The 27,918-nt window shown below is 40.9% G+C and overlaps 1 protein-coding gene across 1 annotated transcript in view; it reads left to right on the top strand.

Annotated features, from left to right (window-relative positions):
* LOC133536658 (lipoxygenase homology domain-containing protein 1) overlaps positions 1–27,918 on the top strand; it is a 101,886-nt gene that overhangs the window by 52,529 nt on the left and 21,439 nt on the right. The window contains 20 exon segments of the mRNA XM_061877278.1: positions 613–773; positions 852–1,185; positions 1,280–1,431; positions 3,426–3,559; positions 4,244–4,398; positions 6,912–7,016; positions 7,120–7,245; positions 8,372–8,539; positions 8,616–8,761; positions 8,763–8,798; positions 8,877–8,993; positions 14,280–14,442; positions 14,517–14,671; positions 14,730–14,939; positions 23,745–23,859; positions 23,930–24,138; positions 24,223–24,408; positions 24,470–24,597; positions 24,659–24,776; positions 24,938–25,115. Coding sequence (XP_061733262.1) covers positions 613–773; positions 852–1,185; positions 1,280–1,431; positions 3,426–3,559; positions 4,244–4,398; positions 6,912–7,016; positions 7,120–7,245; positions 8,372–8,539; positions 8,616–8,761; positions 8,763–8,798; positions 8,877–8,993; positions 14,280–14,442; positions 14,517–14,671; positions 14,730–14,939; positions 23,745–23,859; positions 23,930–24,138; positions 24,223–24,408; positions 24,470–24,597; positions 24,659–24,776; positions 24,938–25,115 — 3,096 coding nt within the window.

The following is a 27,918-nucleotide window of genomic DNA, read 5'->3' as shown; positions in this document are numbered from 1 at the left end:
AGTGGCCTAGTGGTAACCTACTCAGTGGCCTAGAAGTTAGAGGGTCCGCCCTGAGATCGGTAGGTTGTGAGTCCTACCAAAGACTATAAAAATGGGAGCCATTACCTCCCTGCTTGGCACTCAGCATCAAGGCTTGGAATTGGGGGTTAAATCGCCAAAAATGATTACCGGACGTGTCCACCGCTGCTGCCCACTGCTCCCCTCACTTCCCAGGGGGTGATCAAGGATGATGGGTCAAATGCAGAGAATAATTTTGCCACACCTAGTGTGTGTGTGTTACAATCATTGGTACTTTAACTTTACTTCTAATAAAATAACGAACAAGTAAAATGAACACAAATAATATTTTTTTCCTTAAAAAAGCAATAATAAAGACAGGTTTTTTTTGTATTCCGCAGACATTTATACATACTAACCAACAGGTTGTGCCTGTGAAAGTCTGAGCTTTTCTTCCTGTCACTCACACCCACCAGCGACCTATAAAAATGCGACCAAAATATTGGTTGGGCGAGTTCACAAATACAAGAGGACCATGTTGTCTTACATTCGGCTCAATGTGGTCATCAAACTTTTCTAATGATCCATCGTTCTGTGCCTTAACTTTTTTAATAGTGATCAACTACGAAGTAACCGTAGTAACAGGGGACGTGCGTACAGGCGGCACCAATGCTAACGTCTTCTGTCAGATTTATGGAGATGAAGGAAAAACCGAGGTTCTCCCACTGAGGAGCCGCTCCAATAATTTTGAACGTGGCACCACCGAGATCTTCAAGGTGAGTTTCGTGTTTTGTAATATTTTTTGGTGACCGGACTTCCTGTCTCTTAATTATCACGTTTTACCCCGCACCCAGATTGAAGCACAGGATGTTGGCAAGCTCTACAAGCTGCGGATCTACCACGACGGGAAGGGCATCGGGGACGGCTGGTTTCTGGAATCGGTGGATATCAAGCGGCTGACGACGGCCATGGTGCTGGTTGAGGTGAAAAAGGAGGAGAGTAAGAAGGGGAAGAAGAAGGACAAGAAAAAGAAGAAGAAAGAAGAGGAGGAGGAGGTGGAGATGGTTGAGGAGCTACAGGAAGTGGTGGAGACGTTCAACTTCCCTTGTAACCGATGGCTGGCGAGGGATGAGGAGGACAAGGAGATTGTGGTCGAATTACTGACGGAGGATAACGAAGACCTGGAGGGTAAGTAGAGCGTGAATGCCATGACATTTTCAACACCTAATTGCCTCAGGGATTCATGAATGTCAAATGATTAACGCTTTGTTTCCCGCATCAGTGAACTCTTATGACGTCCACGTGTTCACTGGGACCATGTGGGGGGCGGGGACGGATGCTAATGTTTACATCAACATCTATGGGGAGAATGGCGACACGGGCGAGCGGCGCTTCAGGAAGTCTAACAACCTGAACAAATTTGAGAAAGGCCAGGTAAGATCACCACTGACAATGGTGAGGGTCTTCCCAGTCTTTCGCCTTTGCGAGCGCAGACACACACTCGCTATGTATCCCATACTGTGCGGAAGCAAAATAAATATATATATATACAAACCCTGTTTCCATATGATTTGGGAAATTGTGTTGGATGTAAATATAAACGGAATACAATGATTTGCGAATCCTTTTCAACCCATATTCAATTGAATATGCTACAAAGACAACAAATGTATTAATGCTAAAAGGTACATACAGGTTTTGGAACAACATATGCTGCCATATAAGCGCTGTCTTTTTCAAGGACGCCACTGCTTATTTCAGCAAGACAATGCCAAGCCACATTCAGCACGTGTTACAACAGCTTGGCTTCGTAAAAAAAGTGTGCGGGTACTTTCCTGGCCCGCTTGCAGTCCAGACCTGTCTCCCATCAAAAATGCGTGGCGCATTATGAAGCGTAAAATACGACAGCGGAGACTGTTGAACGACTGAAGCTCTACATAAAACAAGATTGGGAAAGAATTCCACTTTCATAGCTTGAACAATTAGTTTCCTCAGTTCCCAAACATTTATTGAGTGTTGTTAAAAGAAAAGGTGATGTAACACAGTGGTGAACATGCCCTTTCCCAACTACTTTGGCACATGTTGCAGCTGTCACACCAAATTTCCTCCCCCTACAAAAATCTTCCCCCCGGAAGACATTGGGCGTGACAGCCCCTCTAATGCCTGAAGGACCCAAATGAGGGCGTGATAATACCAAGTTATATGACTCTTAAGGGTTACAGCTGCAAAATTAGCGAAGCAAAAATAGCTTGAAATGTTAGCATGCTGGAATGCTAATATGTTTTCCTCGCCGTTATTTTTCACCAATGACAATCAGCCAATTATAATCCTTTTAAAACAGGCAGCTATGTGGGCTGCTTAAAGGTCCTTCCACCCTCATTGGGGTCCTTCAGGCATTAGAGGGGCTGTCAAGCCAAATGTCTTCCGGGGGGAAGGTTATTGCAGGGGGGAAGAAATTTGGCGTGACACAGCCATGACATTTTCTAAGTTAATTAATATTTGCGAAAAAAAACAAAGTTTATGAGTTTGAACATCAAATATGTTGTCTTTGTAACATATTCAACTGAATATGGGTTGAAAAGGATTAGCAAATCATTGTATTCCGTTTATAATTACATCTAACACAATTTCCCAACTCATATGGAAACGTGGTTTGTACACGGTGAGAGGGGTTGAGGTGGGCGGGGGAGGAGGCGCAGAGTTTGGTGGTAGCGGGGGTGTATATTGTAGCGTCCTAGTAGAGTTAGTGCTGCAAGGGTTTCTGGGTCTTTGTTTTGTTGTGTTTATGTTGTGTTACTTCTTAAAGTTGTTTGTACGGCCATCCTCAGTGTGACCTGTATAGCTGTTGATCAAGTATGCCTTGCATTCACTTACGTGCCGCATATATCATGTGACTGTTCGGCATGCTGTTTGTAGGGATGAAAAGCAGACGTGACAACAGGTTGTAGAGGACGCTAAATGCAATGCCTTCAAGGCATGCCCCCAATATTGTTGGAAATCGGGAGAGATACGGGAGATGGGTTGCCCCAGGAGGTTTTCGGGAGGGGCACTGAAATTCAGGAGTCTCCCGGAAAAACAGTAGCAAAACATGAAAGAAAATGTGGAACTTTGGTGAAAATTAAGTAATTGTATTTAAAGAAAAAAAGTTGTAAAATGTTACAAGACTATGATTGTTTTTTAAGAAATAATTGAAAACTTGTGAGGAAAAAGGTTACAAAATTACAATAATAAAGCTGTGTTTATCAAGAAAAAGTAGCAAAGTTCTGTGGATAAAAGGCTGCAGTGTTTGAAAAAAAGAAGTTCTGAAATAATATTGTTAAAACATATCTTCCAAAAAAGGGGTACAACTGTAAGAGAGAATATTAATGTTGCAACAGGTGTCACACTTACAGCACACCTATAGAAATTGCTGACATTTTGTGACTCAGGAGGACCATTTCAGCATCACGGCGGTCGACTTGGGAACCTCGAAGAAGCTGAGAATCCGACACGACAACAGCCAAGCTGGTGCAGGCTGGTTTCTGGACAGGGTGGAGATTGTGGACAACAAAGACGATACCACGTAAGTCGATGACAATCTAAAATTTGAGTGAGTTTTTACCTTGTATTTTTTCTTATTAATTACAAATGTAGTTGCTTTTTGACTATAAATATGAAAATCACACACCAGTAGACAGTAGTGATATATTACTTACCTTACAATAAAAGCAGCACAGTATCCTCTAAATCAGAGGTTCTCAAACAATTTTCACCAAAAACAAAGTAGCGTAGTAGGTTTCATTAAAAACAAGGCAGAATATTTTACACACAGTTTGAACAGTATCACAGTGTTTGAACATGTGAAAATAAAACACTGTACTTGAATCAAATGATTCTTGGGCTTACCACGAAATGGAGCCCACTTACACAGACCACAATTTAAGAATTACAGCTTGAAATAGCAAACAATACGACAGTTTGCTGTAGACTAACTTTCACAGTATCATGTTAGACCCGCTCGACATCCATTGCTTTCCTCCTCTCCAAGGTTCTCATAGTCATCATTGTCACCGACGTCCCACTGGGTGTGAGTTTTCCTTGCCCTTATGTGGGCCTACCGAGGATGTCGTAGTGGTTTGTGCAGCCCTTTGAGACACTAGTGATTTAGGGCTATATAAGTAAACATTGATTGATTGATTGACTAGAGCGCCTCTATGTAGAGTAAAATGGTCCATAAAGGGACTCTGAGTATTTCATTGTGTTTCAGGTACTTTTTCCCGTGTAAGCGATGGCTGGCGGTGGATGAGGACGACGGCCAGCTGGCCAGGGAGCTCGTTCCCGTGGACGAGGCCTTCATGAAGAGGAACGAGGATGACGATGAGGAGGAGGACTCAGAAGCCACCCTGGGCCTGGAGCAGAAGGGTGAGGGATTGTTACAACAAGTGCAACAAGGCTCACAATAAATATTAATTAAAAAAAATACAAACCCCGTTTCCATATGAGTTGGGAAATTGTGTTGGATGTAAATATAAGCGGAATACAATGATTTGCAAATCCTTTTCAACCCATATTCAATTGAATGCACAACAACGACAATATATTTGATGTTCAAACTCATAAACTTTTTTTTTTTTTTTTGCAAATAATAATTAACTTAGAATTTCATAGCCGGAACCACTGCCAAAGTAGTTGGGAAAGGGCATGTTTACCACTGTGTTACATCAACTTTTTCTTTTAACAATACTCAATAAACGTTTGGGAACTGAATAAACCAATTGTTGAAGCTTTGAAAGTGGAATTCTTTCCCATTCTTGTTTTATGTAGAGCTTCAGTCGTTCAACAGTCCGGGGTCTCCGCTGTCGTATTTTACGCTTCATAATGCGCCACACATTTTCGATGGGAGACAGGTCTGGACTGCAGGCAGGCCAGGAAAGTACCCGTACTCTTTTTTTACGAAGCCACGCTGTTGTAAAACTTGTCTTGCTGAAATAAGCAGGGGCATCCATGATAACGTTGCTTGGATAACAACATATGTTGCTCCAAAACCTGTATGGACCATTCAGCATTAATGGTGCCTTCACAGATGTGTAAGTTACCCATGCCTTGGGCACTAAAACACCCCTATACCATCACAGATGGTGGCTTTTGAACTTTGCGCCTATAACAATCCGAATGGTTATTTTTCTCTTTGTTCTGGAGGACACCACGTCCTTTGTTTCCGAATATAATTTGAAATGTGGACTCGTTAAACCACAGAACACCTTTCCACTTTGCATCAATCCATCTTAGGTGAGCTAAAACACCTCGGGTCCAGCCAAGCCGGCGGCGTTTCAGAATATTGTTGAAAAATGGGTTTGGCTTTGCACAGTAGAGTTTTAACTTGCACTTACAGATGTAGCGACCAACTGCGATTACTGACAGTGGTTTTATTAAATGTTCCTGAGCCCATGTGGTGATATCCTTTACAGACTGATGTCGATTTTAGATGCAGTACCACCTGAGGGATTAAAAGTCCGTAATATCATCGCTTATGTGCAGTGATTTCTCCAGATTCTCTGAACATTTTGATGATTTTACGGACCGTAGATGGTAAAATCCCTAAATTCCTTGCAATAGCTCGTTGAGAAATGCTGTTCTAAAACTGTTCGAATATTTGTTTACAAATTGGTGACCCTCGCCCCATCCTTGTTTGTGAATTACTTAGAATTTCATGGAAGCTGCTTTTATAGCCAATCATGGCACCCACCTGTTTCCAATTAGCCTGCACATCTGTGGGATGTTCCATATAAGTGTTTGATGAGCATTCCTCAACTTTATCAGTATTTTCCCAACTTCTTTGTCATGTGTTGCTGGCATCAGATTCTAAAGTTAATGATTATTTGCAAAAAAAAAAGGTTAATCAGTTTGAACATCAAATATGTTGTCATTGTAGCATATTCAACTGAATATGGGTTGAAAATGATTTGGAAATCATTGTATTCCATTTACATTTACATCTAACACAATTTCCCAACTCATATGGAAACGGCATTTTTTATATATATACTGTATATATATATATATATATATATATATATATATATACTGTATATATATATATATGTATACATATATATATGTGTTTGTGTGTGTGTGTGTGTGTATATATATATATGTATATATACATACATAAATAGATAGATAAATGTGTATATGTATATAAATATATATATATATATATATATATATATATATATATATATATATATATACATATATATACACACATATATATGTTTGGGTGTGTATATACATATATACACACATATATGTGTGTGTATATGTATGTGTGTATATACATTAAACACCCATAGGTGTGTGTGTGTATGTCTGAGTATATATTCATAAATACACACATAATTGTGTTTATATATATATATATATATATGCGTGTGTGTATACAAAAATATGTGTTTAAATGTTTGTGTATGCGTGTAAATGTGTGTGTTTATACATATATATATATATATATATGTATAAATGCGTGTGTAATATATATATATATATATATATATTACACAAACGTATGTATATATATATATATATACGTTTGTATATAGATAAGTGTGTTTATATGTATGTGTGAGAATATATATATATAAATATATATATATATATATATATATATATATATATATATATATATATGTATATATATGTATAATGTGTGTGTATGTATCTATGTGTATAGATATATATTTATATAAATATATGTGTGTGTGTAAACATGTATATATGTTAATATTTATTTGTTTGTGTATATATTTGTCTATATACATATATATGTATATATATATGTATATATATAACGTGTGTATACACATACACACGCATATACTATATATATATATATATATATATATATATATCTGTATTTAAAACACATTTTTTGGCAGCCATGTCCACAACATACACGGTGAGAATAAAAACCGGCGAAAAGAAGTACGCTGGAACTGACGCTAACGTCTTCATGACCCTGTACGGCACCAAGGATGACACAGGTAGACAATTCTAGACTGTGACTAACAACACCCAATACAAAAGTTGTGTCAATGGTGCACACGTGTGTTACGTTCAACGTCTTCCCTGTGCCCCCATGTGCAGGCATAATTAACCTGAAGTCTTCAAAGACGCACAGAAACAAGTTTGAGCGAGGAATGACTGACGAGTTCACGGTGGAGGCGGTGGACATCGGCCCGCTGAAGAAACTCCGCATCGGACACAACAACCGCGGTACCGCTCTTATTTACTTACGATCATGCTGAACAAAAAGTGACTGAAACATTCTACGGTAATACCTCAACTTAAGAGCGTTTTGAGATAAGAGCTGACTCTCGGCTAAATATTTTGCGTTAAGTTGAAAGCAACAATTGGAGATACAAGCATCTGGTCGTACTTGTTTACATTAGCATGTAGCTAGAGATGGACATAACTTTATTTTTCCAACCATTGAAATGAGAAGAAGAAGTGGATGATATCCATTAAATTAAATAAATAAATGTTCAAAAAACATGACTGTGAGTGTAGCTAGCTAACTTGGAGAAACAATTTGAACGTAGCACTGCTAGTTTGCGCCATACTGAAGCAGAATGAGTCAACAACGCCAATCAAGGACGTTAAGATAGTATTTAAACGGACGCAAATATGGGAAAGCTGCTGATGGTGTTTTTGACCGTCGGAGATACTGTAGAATTTTACTGTATATTATTATTACATTATATGATAAAAACTACTTGTAATTGTTAGTAGTACATTGTAATGTATTGTTTTTTAAATGTTTTTAATCTAAAAGTTAGTTTTTCTTTTTAAAAGGTATGTCACATGTTAAACTTGTGCTTTTTGCGGCAGATGGCCAAGCATTGAATAAATACATTTCAATGGGAGATGATTTGAGATGCAAGCTTTTTGAGCTAAGAGCTCTGTCACAGACCCAATTACAATTAAAAAAAGTTAAAGTCCCAACAATTGTCTCACACACATTAGATGTGGTGAAAGTTGTCCTCTGCATTTGACCCATCCTCATGTTCACTCCCTGCGAGGTGAGGGGAGCAGTGAGCAGCAGTGTGTGCTGCGTTCGGGAATCAATTTGGTGATTCAACACCCAATTCCAACCCTAGATGCTGAGAGCCAAGCAGGGTGGCAATGGGTCCCATTTTTTGTAGTCTTTGGTATGACTCGGCCGGGGTTTGAACTCACGACCGCCCAGTCTCAGGGCGGACACTTTAACCACAAGGCCACTGGGCTGGTCGTAAGATGGTAAGTTGAGGTACTATTGTAAAATGTATGGATATAGTTGAGGGAAAAATCCATGAGAAAATCCCAATGCTTGTAAGTCAAAAAATGCTGATGGATTCAGGTGGAGGCTCGGCCGGTTGGTTCCTCGACTGGGTGGAGATCGATGCTCCTTCCTTAGGACAGAAACTCCGCTTCCCATGTGGCCGCTGGCTGGACAAAGGCGAGGATGATGGCGCCATTGTGAGGGACCTTTTCCCGAATCCTCTTCAAACTGAACTTTACACGCCATGTAAGTCCCCTGCGAGCGTTCAGCATCACTCCTAAATGTTCCGTAAACACATTTGATGTGTGTGTTTTTTGTGTAGTCGTCCCTTACGAGATCAAAATCTTCACAAGCGACGTGTTCGCAGCCGGCACGGACGCCGACGTCTTCATGGTCCTGTACGGCCGGGACGCCGTGTGCACGCAGCAGAAGCGCCTGTGCGTCAACAAGAGGGAGAGGATCATGTACTTTTGAGAGGGGAGCAGAGGACATGTTCATCGTGGAGGTACCGTAGCCTGTACTTGTCAAGTCCTTGCGTCGTGTTATACTCTCGCCTGTCGCCGCTTCTGTCACGCTCCTCAAGCTGGAAGACGTAGGGGAAGTCATCGAGAAGATCCGCATCGGTCACGACAACCGTGGGATCAACCCGGGATGGCATCTGGACAGAGTGGAGATCCGACGTCTGCTCAGGAAGGGAAAGGTGAATCATTGTTTAAATACCGAACAGTTATTTAAAGGGGAACATTATCACCAGACCTATGTTAGCGTCAATATATACCTTGATGTTACAGAAAAAAGACCATGTTTTTTTAACCGCTTTCCGAACTCTAAAATGGTGAATTAGGCGATTTAAACGCCTTTCAATTGATAGCATGTCGAGCGATGAACTTTCACCCGTGACGTCACAACAGGAAGCAATCCGCCATTTTCTCAAACACATTACACACACCAAGTCAAATCAGCTCTGTTATTTTCTGTTTTTTCGACTGTTTTCCGTATCTTGGAGACATCATGCCTCGTCGGTTGTGTTGTCGGAGGATGTAACAACACAAACAGAGACAGATTCAAGTTGACTTACGTGGAGTGTGCTAATCAGACAGACAATCGATGCTAACATGCTATTTAGGCTAGCTGTATGTACATATTGCATCATTACAGTATGCCTCATTTGTAGCTATATTTGCATCCAGCCTTTCCCTCCACCCACATTTATTGCCAAACAAACACATACCAATCAACTGATTCAAGTTGCACCAGTGGTCAAAAGATGCGAAGTCCCTCTACACACTTTACCAACGATAGCGATGCTACAACAGAGATAGCACAGAGATGTGTGGATATCCTGCGACACTCAAAGCAGATGCATTTCCAACGATAAAGTCAACAAAATCACAAAAGTGAGTTTTGTTAATGTTATTGACTTATGTGCTAATCAGACATATTTGCTCACGGTATGACTGCAAGCTAATTGATGCTAACATGCTATTTAGGCTAGCTGTATGTACATATTGCATCATTATGCCTCATTTGTAGCTATATTTGCATCCAGCCTCTCCCTCCACCCATATTTAATACCAAACAAACACATACCTTTTAATGGATTCAAGTTGCACCAGTGGTCAAAAGATGCAATCGTTGGTTAGAAGGCGATCGCCGAATCCGTCCTCGTTGCCGCTGTCTGTCATGATATGGCTCAATAGCTTCAGTTTCTTCTTCAATTTCGTTTTCGCTATCTGCATCTGCAATTAGTGTTTGGATCCCACTGTACGCAATATCTGAAAAGCATGGAAAAAAAGCATTTCACTGTGGTGTAGTCTGCATGTGACGAATACAATTTTGAACCTTTGAACCTTTAATACATGTCTAGAGAAAGAATAGTACCCGCAACTGTTGGTGTGTCAGCATTGTCACAGTCAGTACATGACACGTAAGAAAATTACATTGGTGGTGTCGATACCAAGGGTAGCATCAGTATATGATCAATTCTTGAGGAATTAAGTCGATATTTGTATTTTTGTTGTTGTTTTACTTTATGTTTACAAACTCGGGGAATAATTCCTCGGACACAGGAGGACTTTGAGGGTAAAAACCAATGGATTTCAATGAGCATAAGATAGTAGTTGTTGCTTTTGTTTAGTAATTGTGTACTATCGACTTTGTTCTGATCAAACAATTGAATGTAATTACAGAGAATAAGGAACTGGTTTAAATTAAAGTTACAGTTAATACATGAAATCAATATCGGTATAAGAATTGGCTGATCTCACTTATTGACAGTGTTCTGAAAATTACATTAAAAAGTAATTCATCACAATTACTTGTTACTTTCCCGAAAAAGTAGTTAAAGTAATTGTTCTTTAATTGAAATAGATAATTACGAGGCAAATTATTTTATTCGTAACTTTTTTCAAACTTGCGTATGTACAGTATCTGGTGTATGCAGTTAAGAGATGTTTCATGAGAGAAGGGTGCGCCAGTGTGTGCTTTTAAAAGGCGGTGCCTATTATCAAGTGGTGAATGACGTCATCAATGACACGCTCGTTGCCTGTTTTAGCTTAACATTGGTAGTCTGCAGAATGGCAAATGATTATTAACTGCAGCGTTTGTAGATAGCTTTCCCAGTTCGTTAATAAAACGATGTGGCGTGCTAGATCTGGCCCGTGGGACTTGAGTTTGATACCTGTGTTAAAAAGCTTCAAAAAAATGACAATGATGATAATAATAAAAAGTACAACTGATTAAAAATGTGATAAATGGAAAAATAGATGACTACAAATTAATAAAAACTATACCAAAAATAGTATAATTATAAAAGATGAATTCATATATATAAATATAAATACATATTAAAAAAATATATATATATATATATATATATATTTATGTAAAAATATATAGAATTTATATATATACTGTATATATATATATATATATATATATATATACAAACCCCGTTTCCATATTAGTTGGGAAATTGTGTTAGATGTAAATATAAACGGAATACAATGATTTGCAAATAATTTTCAACCCATATGCAGTTGAATATGCTACAAAGACAACATATTTGATGTTCAAACTGATAAACTTTATTTTTTTTTGCAAATAATCATTAACTTTAGAATTTGATGCCAGCAACACGTGACAAAGAAGTTGGGAAAGGTGGCAATAAATACTGATAAAGTTGAGGAATGCTCATCAAAGACTTATATGGAACATATTGTGGGTTCTTCCGAGGATGTTGTAGTCGTAATGATTTGTGCAGTCCTTTGAGGCATTTGTGATTTGGGGCTATATAAATAAACATTGATTGATTGATTGAACATCCCACAGGTGTGCAGGCTGATTGGGAACAGGTGGGTGCCATGATTGGGTATAAAAACAGCTTCCCAAAAAATGCTCAGTCTTTCACAAGAAAGGATGGGGTGAGGTAAACCCCTTTGTCCACAACTGCGTGAGCAAATAGTCAAACAGTTTAAGAACAACATTTCTCAAAGTGCAATTGCAAGAAATTTAGGGATTTCAACATCTATGGTCCATATCATCAAAATGTTCAGAGAATCTGGAGAGATCACTCCACGTAAGCGGCATGGCCGTAAACCAACATTGAATGACCGTGACCTTCGATCCCTCAGACGGCACTGTATCAAAAACCGACATCAATCTCTAAAGGATATCACCACCTGGGCTCAGGAACACTTCAGAAAACCATTGTCACTAAATACAGTTTATCGCTACATCTGTAAGTTCAAGTTAATGCAAAGAAAAAGCCATTTATCAACAACATTCGGAAACACTGCCGGCTTCTCTGCGCCCGAGATCATCTAAGATGGACTGATGCAAAGTGGAAAAGTGTTCTGTGGTCGGACGAGTCCATTTTTCCAATTGTTTTTGGAAATATTCGACAACGTGTCATCCGGACCAAAGGGGAAGCGAACCATCCAGACTGTAATCAACGCAAAGTTCAAAAGCCAGCATCTATGATGGTATGGGGGTGCATTTATACCCAAGGCATGGGTAATTTACACATCTGTGAAGGCACCATTAATGCTGAAAGGTACATACAGGTTTTGGAACAACATGTGTCATCTAAGCGCCGTCATTTTCATGGACGCCCCTGCTTATTTCAGCAAGACCATGCCAAGCCACATTCAGCATGTGTTACAACAGCGTGGCTTCGTGAAAAAAGAGTGCGGGTACTTTCCTGGCCCGCCTGCAGTCCAGACCTTTTTGCCATCGAAAATGTGTGACGCATTATGAAGCGTAAAATACAACAACGGAGACCCCGTACTGTTGAACAACTGAAGCGCTACATAAAACAACAATGGGAAAGAATTCCACTTTTAAAGCTTCAAAAATTGATTTTCCTCAGTCCCCAAACGTTTATTGAGTGTTGTTAAAAGAAAAGGTGATGTAACACAGTGGTGAATATGCCCTTCCCCAACTACTTTGGCAAGTGTTGCAGCCATGAAATTCTAAGTTACTTATTATTTGGAAAAAAAATAATAATGTTTTTGAGTTTGAAAATCAAATATCTTGTCTTTATATATATAAATATATATATATATATATATATATATATATATATATATATATATATATATTTATATATATATATATATATATATCAGCTATAGTCAGGCGGAAGGCAGGGTACACCCTGGACAAGTCGCCACCTCATCGCAGGCGCCAGCGCCCCCCGCGACCCCAAAAGGGAATAAGCGGTAGGAAATGGATGGATGGATATATATATTGTGGAGAGACTGAGCCGACGAGCCGACAGCGGGCGGAGGAAAGCAGCATCCCTAGCCGAGATGGAGGCGAGAAGGCGGGGCGTGCGGCGGAGAGAGGAGGCGTGTCAATCACGTCATCTGTTCCGAAGGGAACAGATGACGTGATTGCGCACAGCTGTGTGGTGTGCACTGATTGTTGCTACCGTGCGGCTCCGAGTGCGACACGCCTCCTCTCTCCGCCGCACGCCCCGCCTTCTCGCCTCCATCTCGGCTAGGGATGCTGCTTTTCTCCGCCCGCTGTCGGCTCGTCGGCTCAGTCTCTCCACAATATATATATATATATATATATATATATATATATATATATATATATATATATATATATATATATATATATATATATATATATATATATACATATACATATATATATATATATATATATACTTATGTGTATTTATATATATATGAGTATATATATATATGTATATACAAACGTACATATGTGTGTGTATATATATATATATGTATGTGTATATATATATATTTATGTGTACATGTATATCTATGTATGTATATATATATATATGTGTGTGTATATATACATGGCTTTATATAACAATAAAAATGGATTATCACTAATAAAAACATATCTGCTACATGAAAATAAAGATAACACATACAAAAGGAATAACCTGTACAAATATATGAATAATAAATTCATCTAAAAAAAAATAATTATAAAATGATATACATTATAAAATAAAAGCAATCTGATTAATGAAATATATTTCCAAAACAAATCATTAATAACATTAATAAAAACTAAAATAATATAAACATACATATGTAATCATTTATATATTAATAAAAAGGAAATCTTTCTTCAATAAAAATATATTACCAAATAAATATAAACTATTATGCTTTATTAATCATCAGAAATTATGTATTCACAATTTTTTCAGTACTCTGCATTATAGATAAACACATAACTTTAGTTGTCGCCCCTTATAATAGATAAAGTAAATAAGGATAAAATCACTATAACATATAACAACGTGTTAAAAAAAAATTATAGCTGTGAACTAACTTTAAATAAATTCAACAAAAACTTTGTCGCACAGACTAAAATTTCTGTTCAATTAAATTGACAAAATGATTTAAAGTGATAGTAAAAGATCAATACTCCTTTGATAAGTTTGTGGCACTGTTTCTGTCCTCTCGGGTGAAAGAGTACCTTGATTTTCTTGCAGGGTTCAGAGACGGTCATCTTCCCGTGTGAACGCTGGCTCGCCAAGTCGGAGGACGATGGCGAGACCGTGAGGGAGCTGGTGCCCTCTGACATCATCACCGAGAAGCTCTCACGAGACGGCAGCCTGAAGGTGACGGAGGTGGAGGTGGAGGATGCCCTGGAGAGTACGTCAACAAACTGCTGACTGACCGATTACCTGTCGATAACAAGACTGACACTGTCCACTTATCTACCACAGCTCACACATACAAAGTGTCAGTGATGACAGGCGACATGTACGGTGCGGGGTCGGACGCCAACGTCTTCCTCACCATCTACGGCGACCTCGGAGACACGGGCGAGAGGAAGCTCAGCAAGTCGGAGAACAACAGCAACAAGTTTGAACGAGGATCGGTAAGAAGAACATTGAGGGATAAACAATAGGAAATTACATAATGTTTCCTCCACGCAGGTGGACAGATTCACTATAGAAGCCGTCGACCTGGGGCAGGTTTTTAGGATCAAGATCCGCCATGACAACAGCATGGTGAGTGCAGACTGGTACCTGGACCAGGTGGAGGTTCTGAACGTGGACACAGAGGAGGTGTTCCTCTTCCATTGTGAACGATGGCTCTCCAGGAAGCGGGAGGACCGACGTATTGAGAGAGTATTCTACGTCAAGGTAACACAAAATACCCATAAATGGTCTAGAGGTTTTATAAGGAAATACTCCCTTTAGGGAAGAAACCGCAAAAAAAACATCAGCCTTTATAGGGCAACTGTTAGTTAAAGGCCTACTGAAATGAGATTTTCTTATTTAAACGGGGATAGCAGGTCCATTCTATGTGTCATACTTGATCATTTCACAATATTGCCATATTTTAGCTGAAAGGATTTAGTAGAGAACATCCACGATAAAGTTCGCAACTTCCGGTGCTAACAGAAAAGCCCTGCCTCTACCGGAAGTCGCAGAGGATGACGTCACATGTTTGATGGCTCCTCACATATTCACATTGTTTTTAATGGGAGCCTCCAACAAAAAGTTCTATTCGGACCGAGAAAACGACAATTTCCGCATTAATTTGAGCGAGGATGAAAGATTTGTGTTTGAGGATATTGATAGTGACAGACTAGAAAAAAAAAAAAATTGTGATTGCATTGGGACGGATTCCGATGTTTTTAGACACATTTACTAGGATAATTCTGGGAAATCCCTTATCTTTCTATTGTGTTGCTAGTGTTTTATTGAGTTTAATATTACCTGATAGTGGGGAAGGGTGTCTCCACGGGTGTCTTGATGCGCAGTGTCTCAGGGGAGTCGACGGCAGCTATGGACGGCATAAGCTCAGCTTTTCTCTGGTAAGAACTGACTTTTTACCACAATTTTCTCACCGAAACCTGCTGGTTGACTTGGTCGGGATCCATGTTCTCTTTACCGCGCTCTGATCCATAGTAAAGTTTCACCTCCAGGAATTTTAAACAAGGAATCACCGTGTGTTTGTGTGGCTAAAGGCTAAAGCTTCCCAACTCCATCTTTCTACTGTGACTTCTCCAATATTAATTGAAAAAATTGCAAAAGATTCAGCAACACAGATCTCCAAAAAACTGTATAATTATGCCGTTAAAGCAGACAACATTTAGTTGTGTGTGTGCGCAGCGCTCATACTTCCTAAAAACCCGTGACGTCTTGCGTACACGTCATCATTACACAACGTTTCGAAGACGAAATTCCCGGGAAATTTAAAATTGTAATTTAGTAAACTAAAAAGGCCGCATTGGCATGTGTTGCAATGTTAATATTTCATTATGATATATTAACTATCAGACTGTGTGGTGGGTAGTAGTGGGTTTCAGTAGGCCTTTAAGGGACAGAGGGTATAGAGCACGAGTGTCAAACTCATTTTAGATCATGGGCCAAATTGAGAAATATCTACTCCCAAATGGGTCGGACTGGTAAAATCACGGCATGATAACTTAAAAATAAAGACAACTTCAGATTGTTTTTTTGTTTTTTTTAAATAGAACAAGCACATTCTGAAATTGTACAAATCATTATGTTGTAAGGTTGTTTTTTTTACCCTTACATGTTGCGGTTAACAGTATTCTATCTTTGTAGTTATTTATATTTTCTGAATAAATTATGTGATAATGTTCATCAGTCAACTCATTGGTGTTAATTTTCAATCTATTAAGATATAAATAAATGATATAAAATCTAATTACAGTATGTTTTTTATGTAGTTTGATAATTTTCTCGACTGATGTACTAATGTCACGTGGTTTATTTTGTACATATGTCGCATCATCTATGAAGATACAAAGAATTGCTATTACGACATCCAGTAGACACATTTAGAACAGCTGTTTCTTTCAATCAAAAATTTCCTGATCCGGTCCTCGGGCCACATGTTTGACACCCCTGGTATAGAGCTTGAAAAACAGAAAAGAGGGGTTTAGTGAAGGGGGGAGAAATGAAACACTATTGTAGGAATGTGCTGATTCATCCGCCACCGTATAGGACGATTTTCGTGAAAAAGTACCTGATTGCCCTTGCCGACTGATGCCTTTTAATGCCGATCACAAACACCAATTCCCAGTATCCCGCTGATAAGCGACTAGCAGCTAATTATGTGTCTCCATACACACTGTGCATCCACACTCCTAAATCAAATCAGTAATATTCACATTAATTTTGGTAAATAAACCAAATTTCCATGTATCTTAAATATCATTATCATGTACATTATCACTGGGGGACGAGGCTAAACATGTTACACACCGAGAGCAAGCCAGGAGCAAACATGATAATGGCAACGCTAACCGCTACGCTTGCTTTAAACACTGCTAAGAAATAAATGCTTAGTAAAGTTTAAGAAGTGTAGATAGACCCAGGTTAGGGCCGAAAGTAAGCAGATATTAACAGGAAATAACAAGTACATTAATACATGTCTAGAGTTAGAATAGTACAACAACTGTTGGTGTGTCATCAGTGTCATAGTTAGTACACGTCATGTGGGAATATTACATTGGTGGTGTCGAAATCAAGGGTAGCATCAGTATATGATCGTTTCTAGAGGAATTAGGTCGATATTTGTATTTTTTTATTGTTGTTTTTGTTTATGTTTACAAACTCAGGAAATAATTCCTTGAATAAAGGAGGACTTTGAGGGAAAAAACCAAAGGATTCGATTGAGTATTAAGATAGTAGTTGCTTCTTTTGTTCAGTAATTGTGAACTATTGATTTTATTTTATCAAACAATTGAATGTAGGAGAGAATAAGGAACAAGTTTAAGTAAAAGTTACAGTAAATACATGTAATCAATAAGAATTGGCCGATCTCACTTATTGACAGTGTTCAGAAAATTACATTAAAGGGGAACATTATCACAATTTCAAAATGGTTAAAAACAATAAAAATCAGTTCCCAGTGGCTTGTTGTATTTTTTAAAGTTTTTTCAAAATTTTACCGGTCCCGGAATATCGCTAAATAAAGCTTTAAAGTGCCTTATTTTCGCTATTTTCGAAACCACTATCCATTTCCCTGTGACGTCATACAGTGCTGCCAATACAAACAACATGGAGGTTACCACAGCAAGATATAGCGATATTAGCTTGGATTCAGACTCGGATTTCAGCGGCTTAAGCGATTCAACAGATTACGCATGTATTGAAACAGATGGTCGGAGTATGGAGGCAGATAACAAAAACAAAATTGAAGAAGAAATGGAAGCTATTGAGCGAATAGCTATTGACGCTATTCGGCCACAGCGTGGGTGTACCTAATGAAGTGGCCCATAGCATGGCTGCCTTATTAGCATCGACAGTAAAATGTGCAGACCAAACGATCAGGACTTTCGCATCTTGTGACACTGGAGCAACTTAAATCCGTCGATTGGTAAGTGTTTGTTTCGCATTAAATGTGGGTATCTAGTTTCAAATGTACATGCAGCTAGCGTAAATAGCATGTTAGCATCGATTAGCGTAGCATGTTAGCATCGATTAGCTGGCAATCATGCCATGACCAAATATGTCTGATTAGCACATAAATCAACAACAACAACAAAACTCACCTTTGTGATTTTGTTGACTTAATCGTTGCAAATGCATCTGCAGGTTATCCATACATCTCTGTGCCATGTCTGTCTTAGCATCGCCGGTAAAATGTGCAGACACTCTGGTACATTCAATGGGGATCTGGCGGCAGATTTCTTGCCAGTGGTGCATCTTGAATCCCTCCCTGTTAGTGTTGTTACACCCTCCGACAACACACCGACGAGGCATGATGTCTCCAAGGTTCCAAAAAATAGTAAAAAAAACAGAAAATAACAGAGCTGAGACCCGGTGTTTGTAATGTGGAAATGAATATGGCGGGTGTGTTACCTCGGTGACGTCACGTTCTGACGTCATCTCTAAAAGACCGATAAACAGAAAGGCGTTTAATTTGCCAAAATTCACCCATTTAGAGTTCGGAAATCGGTTAAAAAAATACATGGTCTTTTTTCTGCAACATCAAGGTATATATTGACGCTTGCATAGGTTTGGTGATAATGTTCCCCTTTAAAAAGTAATTCATCACAGTTACTTATTACTTTCCCCGAAAAGTAATTAAAGTAATCATTCCTTAATAGATAATTACGAAGAAGGTATTTCATGCATTACTTTTTAAAAAACTTGCACATGTACAGTATCTTGTGTATGCAGTTCAGAGATGTTTCATGAGAGAAGAGTGCGTCAGTGCGTGCTTTTAAAAGGCGGTGCCTACTATCAAGTGATGCATGACGTTAGCAATGGCGCGCTCAACGTTGGTAGTCTACGTACTGGAAAATGATTTTTAACTGCAGCGCTAGTGGAAAGTTTTCACAGTTTGTTAATAAAAGGATTCATCATGCGTCAATGGCTATGTCGCTCCTTGTTCACAAACGGGTTACTGTAAGATTGTTATTTTTGATAATTGTTACTTTATTGAAGTTCATTATTCCCCCGTAGTAGTGTGTGCGGTGGCTGTGGCTTGCACGATTAAAGAGTTACTTCCTTAAGTGAATTTGCTGGGATTCTAAAGCTGTTTTGTCCGCATCAAAAGTAACGCGCTACGTTACATCAAACTTATCGGTAACGGCGATGTAACATACATGAAAGTAGTTATTCAGATTGTGGTGCTGACTTGTCCAGGGTCTTCCCCGCCTTACACTTGAGTGCCCCTGAAATAGGCTCCAGCCTCTCTCACGACCTCGAAAGGGACAAGCAGTAGAAAATGAATGGATGCATGGATGAGTAGCTACTAGAAAAACTAAGGGTGTTAGTTACACTGTTATATTTTATCCACACGGGGGACAATTTTGTGAGAAGAAGCACAAGTCAAATGTTAAGTATTGAAATGACAAGTCGTTTCATATAACATTTTAACCCAAACGTATTCCTGGCCACGTCATTCTCTGTCGCTTATAAGAATAACGAGACAGATTTTCCCCCTGTTGACTCTTGTGGCGCGCATCATTAGTATTTGTGTTGCACAATAGAAGGTCTTGGGTTCAATTCCCTGTCATAGTTGAATCATAAGCACCGAGGCACAAAAAGGGCCTCAGCTGACTGTATTTCCTCAGAAGGCTGAGGTCCTTCAATATCAGCGACGAAATGCTTAACATTTTTTACGAGTCAGAAGTGTCCTGGGCCATCTTCTTTGCAGCAGTGTATTGGGGAACTGGAGTGAAAGTGAAGGACAAAAATGAGCTGGTAAAGATCATTAAAAAGGCTGAATCTGTTACGAGGTGCTGTAACCCCATAAAGCAGGAGACACATGCAAGTAAATGAAAATTAAATTTTCAAAAGTACAAAACTAAGGGGAGTGCGGAAAGAACACGCACAAGGAAAGGCACAGGGAAAAGCACAGGGAAAGGTACAGGGAAAGCCGTTTCTTGAAACCAACCCTCCCCACCTTCCAAAAGAGGGAGATGGATTCTAGACGTCCTAGAAATTGCCCCAAAAAAACAAGTCCAAAATCATGAAAGGGTGGAAGGACGACTGGCTTCGAAGCCAGCAGGGACAAGTCAGGTGGCGCTACTTTAACTCGCAAGATGTGCACGATTGTTGTCCTAGCAGCAGTGGGAAATCCGCACTCAGAACCTGAGTAGCGATGCTGCAGGGGGCGTCCATGTACTGACCACATTCATGGCCGACAAATGGGCTGGACGTGAGCCAGAGCCATATATCAACGGCACACGAGGATGTCGGGGCCCCACACCGATGCTTCTGCAGCTGGCGAGAAGGAGGTTACGCTGGAAGATTCTCTGGGGGTCAATTTGGACTCTGCGTTGGAGGTCAAGCAGGAAGCAGAGCTGTAAGTTGCGCAGGATGCTGAGCTGGAGGTCGAGCAAGAAGTGGAGCTGAAAGTCATGCAGGCAACTGGGCTGGGGGTTGATGAGGAAGCGGAACGGGAAGTCGCGCAAGCTGCTGGGCTGGAGGTGAGGGTGGCATCGTCGGAAGTCGCATAGGCTGATGGGCTGGAAGTATAGGTGGCATTGTCGAAAGACCCATTGGAAGCGGCAGTGAAGGTGGCGTCATTGGAAGACACACTGGAAGCGTCACTGTAGTTGGTGTCGTCAAAAGGCCCACTGGAAACGGCACTGTAGGTGGCGTCATCAAAAGACCCACAGGAAACAGCACTGGAGGAGGCGTCATCAGGATACCTACTGGAGGTTTTCTTTGGAAGACCCACTGGAAGCAGCTCTGGAGGTGGCGTCATCAGAAGACCTACAGGGGATTTTTGTCGGAAGACCCACTGGAAGCGGCACTGTAGGTGGCAATGGCGGCAGACCCACTGGAAGTGGCACTGGAGGTGGTTTCGGCGGCAGACCCACAGGAAGAGCAGGTAGCGGCAGCGGCCTTGCTAGAGGTAGTAGCACTGGCGGTGCCCCAGTTGGTGAAGTAGAAGGAGTCAGCCTTGGTAGAAGGAGCACAACACAGCTAACCCTCAAGCCCCCCCAAGGAGCGGATTCCTGACGCTACATGGAGCAGGAGGGAGAAGCGGGCGGGCTTTGGGAAGCCAGGGTGCCAGTATTGGGAAACCGTAAATGCAGTAGATTTAAAAGAGTGTGGAGTGGGTGATGTATGACGAGCTTGAGCCTGGCAAGGCTGTGGTGTAGTCTGGCCTGGGGTAGGCTGTGGCGGTGAGTGAGGGTCAGTTTAAGCAACTGTGTTTGGTGTTGTGGAAGTCTGCATGGAGAAGCTGCCAGAGTCAGCCTTCGCCCGGGTCGACTTGCACGGGGTGGTGGTATAACGATGTCACAGGCAAAACAGGGTTAATTAGTTCCAGTCATATTTCTGGGCCACCCAACTTGTGCTGCAAATGCCCCTGAGAGTTAAGCTAGTCCTCCCACTCCCCCAACACTTCTCCATGGGGCCACTCATAACTGGTGGGATCATACTGTTACATGTTGCTCTCCGAGGTGGAGGTTGTGACCCCAAAAAGCAGGTAACTGAGAATTTAAAGCACACTAACAGGTTGCAAAAAGGTAACGCACAAGAAAAAGCACAGGGAAAGCTGTGCATTAAAAACGGCAAGCTGGATTAGCAAACCAACAAACAAAACACAATCCATCCATCCATCTTCTTCCACTTATCCGAGGTCGGGTCGCGGGGGCAGCAGCCTAAGCAGTGAAGCCCAGACTTCCCTCTCCCGAGCCACTTTGTCCAGCACTTCCCAGGCCAGCCGGGAGACATTGTCTTCCCAATGTGTCCTGGGTCTTCCCCGTGGCCTCCTACCGGTTGGACGTGCCCTAAACACCTCCCTAAGGAGGCGTTCGGGTGGCATCCTGACCAGATGCCCGAACCACCTCATATGGCTCCTCTCGATGTGGAGGAGCAGTGGCTTTACTTTGAGTTCCTCCCGGATGGCAGAGCTTCTCACCCTATCTCTAAGGGAGAGCCCCGACACCCGGTGGAGGAAACTAATTTCAGCTGCTTGTACCCGTGATCTTGTCCTTTCGGTCATGACCCAAAGCTCATGACCATAGGTGAGGATGGGAACGTAGATCGACCGGTAAATTCTTCACCACAGCGGATCGATAAAGCGTCCGCATTACTGAAGACGCCGCACCAATCCGCCTGTCCATCTCGCGATCCACTCTTCTCTCACTCGTGAACAAGACTCCGAGGTACTTGAACTCCTTTACTTGGGGCAGGGTCTCCTCCCCAACCCGGAGTTGGCACTCCACCCTTTTCCGGGCGAGAACCATGGACTCGGACTTGGAGGTTCTGATTCTCATCTCGGTCGCTTCAAAACACATTCCAAGGTGAAAAAATATCAAATTCCATACAGTGTGTGCATTTCTCCAACATACCAACACCAAACCTATGCAATGATTCCACAACTGACAACTAAGGGAGACTGGTTTAAACAGTCCTCTTTTGCTCCTTAACTGCAGATGAGAATAATCAACGCCAACGACCCACAGGGGAGGAGGGAAGTGCTCAGAAGCAGGCCAAAGCTACTGCAACAGAATGCAACTAAAACAGATAGTAGAACAAATATAAGAGCGCAAAACAGGGAGTGAACCCAAAACAACACCAGAAAGACAACCATAAACTAAACAAAGAACGACTTGATGAAACAGGCCATAACAGAATCAAAGCTGACCACACTAGAGGAGCTTATCAGAGACAGAACTTTGAGTAAGATCAAGACTATTACAAGGAATACCTCTCACCCCCTCTACAGCACTCTTACAACTCGAATGTCAGAAGGATTCAAGGAGCATTACAGCAAGGCATTTATGACTAACGCTATCAGATATTATAATTATAGCTTCCAGGAACATCTTGCACTAATTGTATTTATTTTTAAATACTTGTTAGAAATATATTTATATGTGTCCTTGGTTGATGTTTTTATGCAAAGGCAAACACATGTCCTCTACAGTATCCATATGTTGTAATAACGTTTTTAAATGTATGCTTTAATGATGTTAAAAGTGTTGATACGCTAAAGTTATAGCATATTGATTAAAAAAAAAAGGTGGACTGTTTACAAAATCATCTTGATGGTCAAACATTCTAGATATTATAACACATGATAATTATACCTCAATGAAACCTTTTGTTATGGTGGAAATTCATTGTGTTGCTCAAGTTAATAATATTTATATGGTACACATGATTTCAGCCTTTCACAGATCCTCTTAGACCACCAATTTTTGAGCTTCATTCTTATCAAATCCTAGTTATGACCCTGTTAACAAGAGTATTTAATATTTTCGACCACTGTAACATTACACACAGTTTAAACAGTAACACTGTGTTTTAATATCTAATTAAGTGATTCATTGGTCTACCACTAGATAGAGCACTATTGGTACACATTCCACAGTTTGAGAATCACTGCAGTAGAGTAAAAATAAGTGTGAAAACTAATCCTGTTCTCCCCGATTTTGTAGGTGTACCTAATGAAATTTCTGGTGAGCGCTTGTTAATGATGCTGCTTGATTCTTTCAGGGCTACGAGGGCGTCAGAGAGAGCCTGAGCAGCAAAAAGAAATTGGCCTTGAAGAGCGTCGACAACAACAATAAAAAGAGCAAAAAGAAGGAAGTAGAGGAACAACTACTTCCCGGTAAGAGCCATAAACAGGAGCACGAATAAGCTTTTATCCAGGGATTTAAGTGGAAGTTTCTCACTTTTAGTCATACCGTACCACATCACGCTGTGTACCGGGCTGGAGCGAGATGCCGGCACCACCAGCAGGGCCTACGTGATCATCATCGGGGCTGATCACAGTCACACGGAGAGACTGTGGCTGGACCCTCCAGACGGGAGGAAGGGCTTCCAGGCTGGCTCCCTGGAGAGCTTCGAGTGTCACGGTTCAGATGTGGGGGAGATGAAAAAGGTGGAGGTGAGGGTCCACCCACCCAATAATTACACACATGAACGCTCCCTGAAATGATTGTACCCTAAACTCCTTTTACAAACCCTGCAGCTTGGCCATGATGGAGCTACCCCAGAGAGCTGCTGGCTGGTGGATGAGCTCTCTGTTGCCGTGCCAACCAAAGGGGTCAAATATATCTTTGGTTGCATGTGCTGGCTGGCCAAAGATCGCGGTGACGGGCTGACTGCCAGAGTGTTCAATGTACTAGATGCGGAGGCTGTTTCCATCTCCCAGAAGGTATCGAACGTCTGGAATTGATTGTGTATTCCATGAATCCTGATCAACCATTCGCCCATAGGTTATCTATGAGATAATTGTGATCACCGGGGATGTCCAAAACGCAGGAACAGACACTCAGATCTTTATGTCTGTGTTCGGCGCTAACGGCAGCACAGAGGAAATGCTGCTGCAGAAAAATGAGGACAGGTTAGACCCGAAGAAACCTTGAAGTATCAAAGCAAGGTGTTCTTCAATTTAACGTTTGCAGGTTCGAGCGCGGTCAGGAGGACACCTTTAACATGGAGATCGATGACATCGCCCCGCTGAGGAAGATGAGGCTTCGCATTGACGGCTCCGGCAGCAGACCTGATTGGTTCCTTGATCAGGTTGGTCGATCTAACCTATCATTTTTGCAGAGGAACCATTACCCAGCATGTCAAAATTTAAAGATAATTTAGCCTTGGCGGAGAACTGCACTCTGCTTGTTACCTCTCAGCTGATGTTGTGGGGTTTCCGTGATGATGTACATATGAGTTTTTTGCTCCAGGTGATCATGCGCAACCTGACAACAGAAGAAGTGTCCGTGTTCACCTACGAAGAGTGGCTGTCCAGGACACGTGGACCAAAAAGGACCATGATCTGCGAGATGGCTGCCATGGTGGATGAAGAGATGATGGTGGAGTTCACCACCTACGTAATCCAGGTCAAGACCAGTGATGTTGCAGGTACGTCATGATCCGACTGCGTTGGACTAGTGTGTAGATTGAGCGACACTCCATTGTCCACACGCCTTGTCTCTGAACAAGACACCAAATATCAATGATGACTAGGGATGTTCTCATTCATCCAGGTTATTGTATTCAAAGGGCATTAAATCCATCGCAATTGGACTGCACATTTGTGTTAAAAGACGTTTCACCTCTCTTCCGATCAGTTCATGCTCATACACTCAGATTGGTCAGATCTAGTCTAAATGCTGGTGCCAAAGCCCTAGAGCTAACCAATCTGAGTCTATAGCATGAACTGATGAAGACTGCTCGGCTGAGAGGCAAAAAGTTTTCTAAGACAAACTGGACAGTCCAGTTTAGAATCAGAATCAGACTCAGCTTTATTGGCTAAGTATGTTCAACACACAAGGAATTTGACATGTAGACTGTGTGTTGTCCTTGTCCAATTTAAGAAATAAAGAAAAACGCTACAACTTCGAAATAATGCAGTACTGTGGCGGTAATCCGTGACGTTATCTCGGCATAAAAACACGAGGGAAAGACAAAGTACATAGCAGGAACAAGATATTGATCCAACATTGAGTATACATACATATCCTTTAAAACTGGCCTTAAAAAAACGTTGCAAAATAGTTGTATTTGTAAACTGAGACAACGTTGATGTCCAACGTTGGATCCACGTTGTTGGTTGGGAAATTACCAAATTTTTTGGTCACATCAACGTCACATCCTGACATTGAATACATTTCGTCAAAAAGCATATTGTTTCATCGTTGTATTTACGTTGTAAAATATTGTTTGGGAAATTATCAAAATTCAATAATCAAATCAATGTCAGATCCCAACATTGATTAAATGTAGTTAAAAAGCATGTTGTTCCGAGGTTAAGTTTGAGTTTCTCAACGTCGGGACCTAATTCAATCATCAATCAATCCAGGTTTACTTATATAGCCCTTAATCACAAATTTCTAAAAGGGCTGCACAAGCCACAATATCATCCTCGGCTCAGATCCCACATCAAGGCAAGAAAAAACTTGACCCAATGGGAACATTGAGAGCCCTTAAACGGAACGCAGATGTGGGGACCCCCTCCAGGTGACTGGTGCAATGGATGCCAAGTGGGTACGGTTAATAATGTGAGAGTCCAGTCCATAGTGGGGCCAGCATGTAGACAAGTCGGGGCCGCCGAGACGTCACCAACTGATGCATAAGGAGTGGTGCACCCCAGGTCCCTACTTCATAATGTGAAAGACCAGGCCATTGGGAGGCCAGCAGGGGATCATCTATGGTACAATACAATCAGCAAGATAGGCTGGAGCTAGACCATGTAGTATTTTATACGTAAGTAGTAAAACCTTAAAGTCACATCTTAAGTGCACAGGAAGCCAGTGCAGGTGAGCCAGTATCGGCGTAATATGATCAAACTTTCTTGTTCTTGTCAAAAGTCTAGCAGCCACATTTTGTACCAACTAATCTTTTAATGCTAGACATAGGGAGACCCGAAAATTATACGTTACAGTAATCGAGACGAGACGTAACGAACGCATGAATAATGATCTCAGCGGTGGTGGAAAAAATGTGACGAATTTTAGCAATATTACGGAGATAATAGAAGGCTGTTTTAGTAACATTCTTAATGTGTGATTCAAACGAGAGGGTTGGGTCGAATATAATACCCAGATTCTTTACTGATTTGCCTTGTGTAATGGTTTGGTTGTCAAATGTTAAGGTGGTATTATTAAATAGGTGTCAGTGTCTAAAAGGACCGATAATCAGCATTTCTGTTTTCTTAGCGTTAAGACGCAAAAAGTTGCTGGACACACATTGTTCAACATCATTTAGACACGTCTCCAAGTGACTACAATACAAAGTGTTGGTCAGCTTTAAGGGCATGTAGAGTTGGGTGTCATCAGCATAACAGTGAAAGCTAACACCGTATTTGTGTATCACGTCACCCAGCGGCAGCATGTAGATGCTGAAGAGTGCAGGGGCAAGAACAGAACCCTGGGGAATTCCGCACCTGACCTTAACATACTGTGAGGTCACATTGTTATGGGATACGCACTGCATCCTGTCAGTAAGATAGGAGTTAAACCAAGAAAAGGCTAAGTCTGACAATCTAACACATGTTTTGATATGTTCTGATAGAATGTTATGGACGGTGGTATCGAAAGCAGCGCTAAGATAAAGTTGCAGGAAAAAATGTATCTGGTTTTAGCCAAGCTTCACTGAGACCAATGACGTTAAGATTGTTGTCTCTAATGACCTCATTAACAAATAACACTTTGGGAGACAAAGAGCTGATGTTTAAAAAGTCTATACCGATACCATTTTGTGAATGGTATCCATAGTACTGATATTAATAACTTTACGTCTATTTTACTTAAATAATTTCGATCACATCTAGGATTTGATATGATGGGGATCTTGAGATTACTTGCTTGGTTCTGCGATAGCGATAAGGCGTCATAGTTTCTCCCGTCCAAAGGCAAAACCTAGTAACTCACTGCCAGCTGATTTTGAGAAAAAAAAGGAAAACCAATCTCTATTGATGCTGTCTTACAAAGATCTACAAAGTCATCAAACGTATAGATGTTTTCTTGAGCTTTCATTTTCTTGCCGATTGAGCCATGGATTCAATCTGCTCTCATGAACGTGTGCCCTTTCTCCAGATGTTTTATCACAATCTCGGGTGGACCCCATTCTGCGTTTTCACATTGGGCAAGAGCCGTGTACAGCGTCCAGTTTTTATTTTGACCTCCACAGTTATCTGCCCAAAAGAGTATGCAAGGGGAAGAAT

The sequence above is a fragment of the Nerophis ophidion genome, linkage group LG17 (assembly GCF_033978795.1).
Source record: "Nerophis ophidion isolate RoL-2023_Sa linkage group LG17, RoL_Noph_v1.0, whole genome shotgun sequence".
NCBI classification, from domain to species: Eukaryota; Metazoa; Chordata; class Actinopteri; order Syngnathiformes; family Syngnathidae; genus Nerophis; species Nerophis ophidion.
This window is presented reverse-complemented; position numbering and strand designations above follow the sequence as displayed.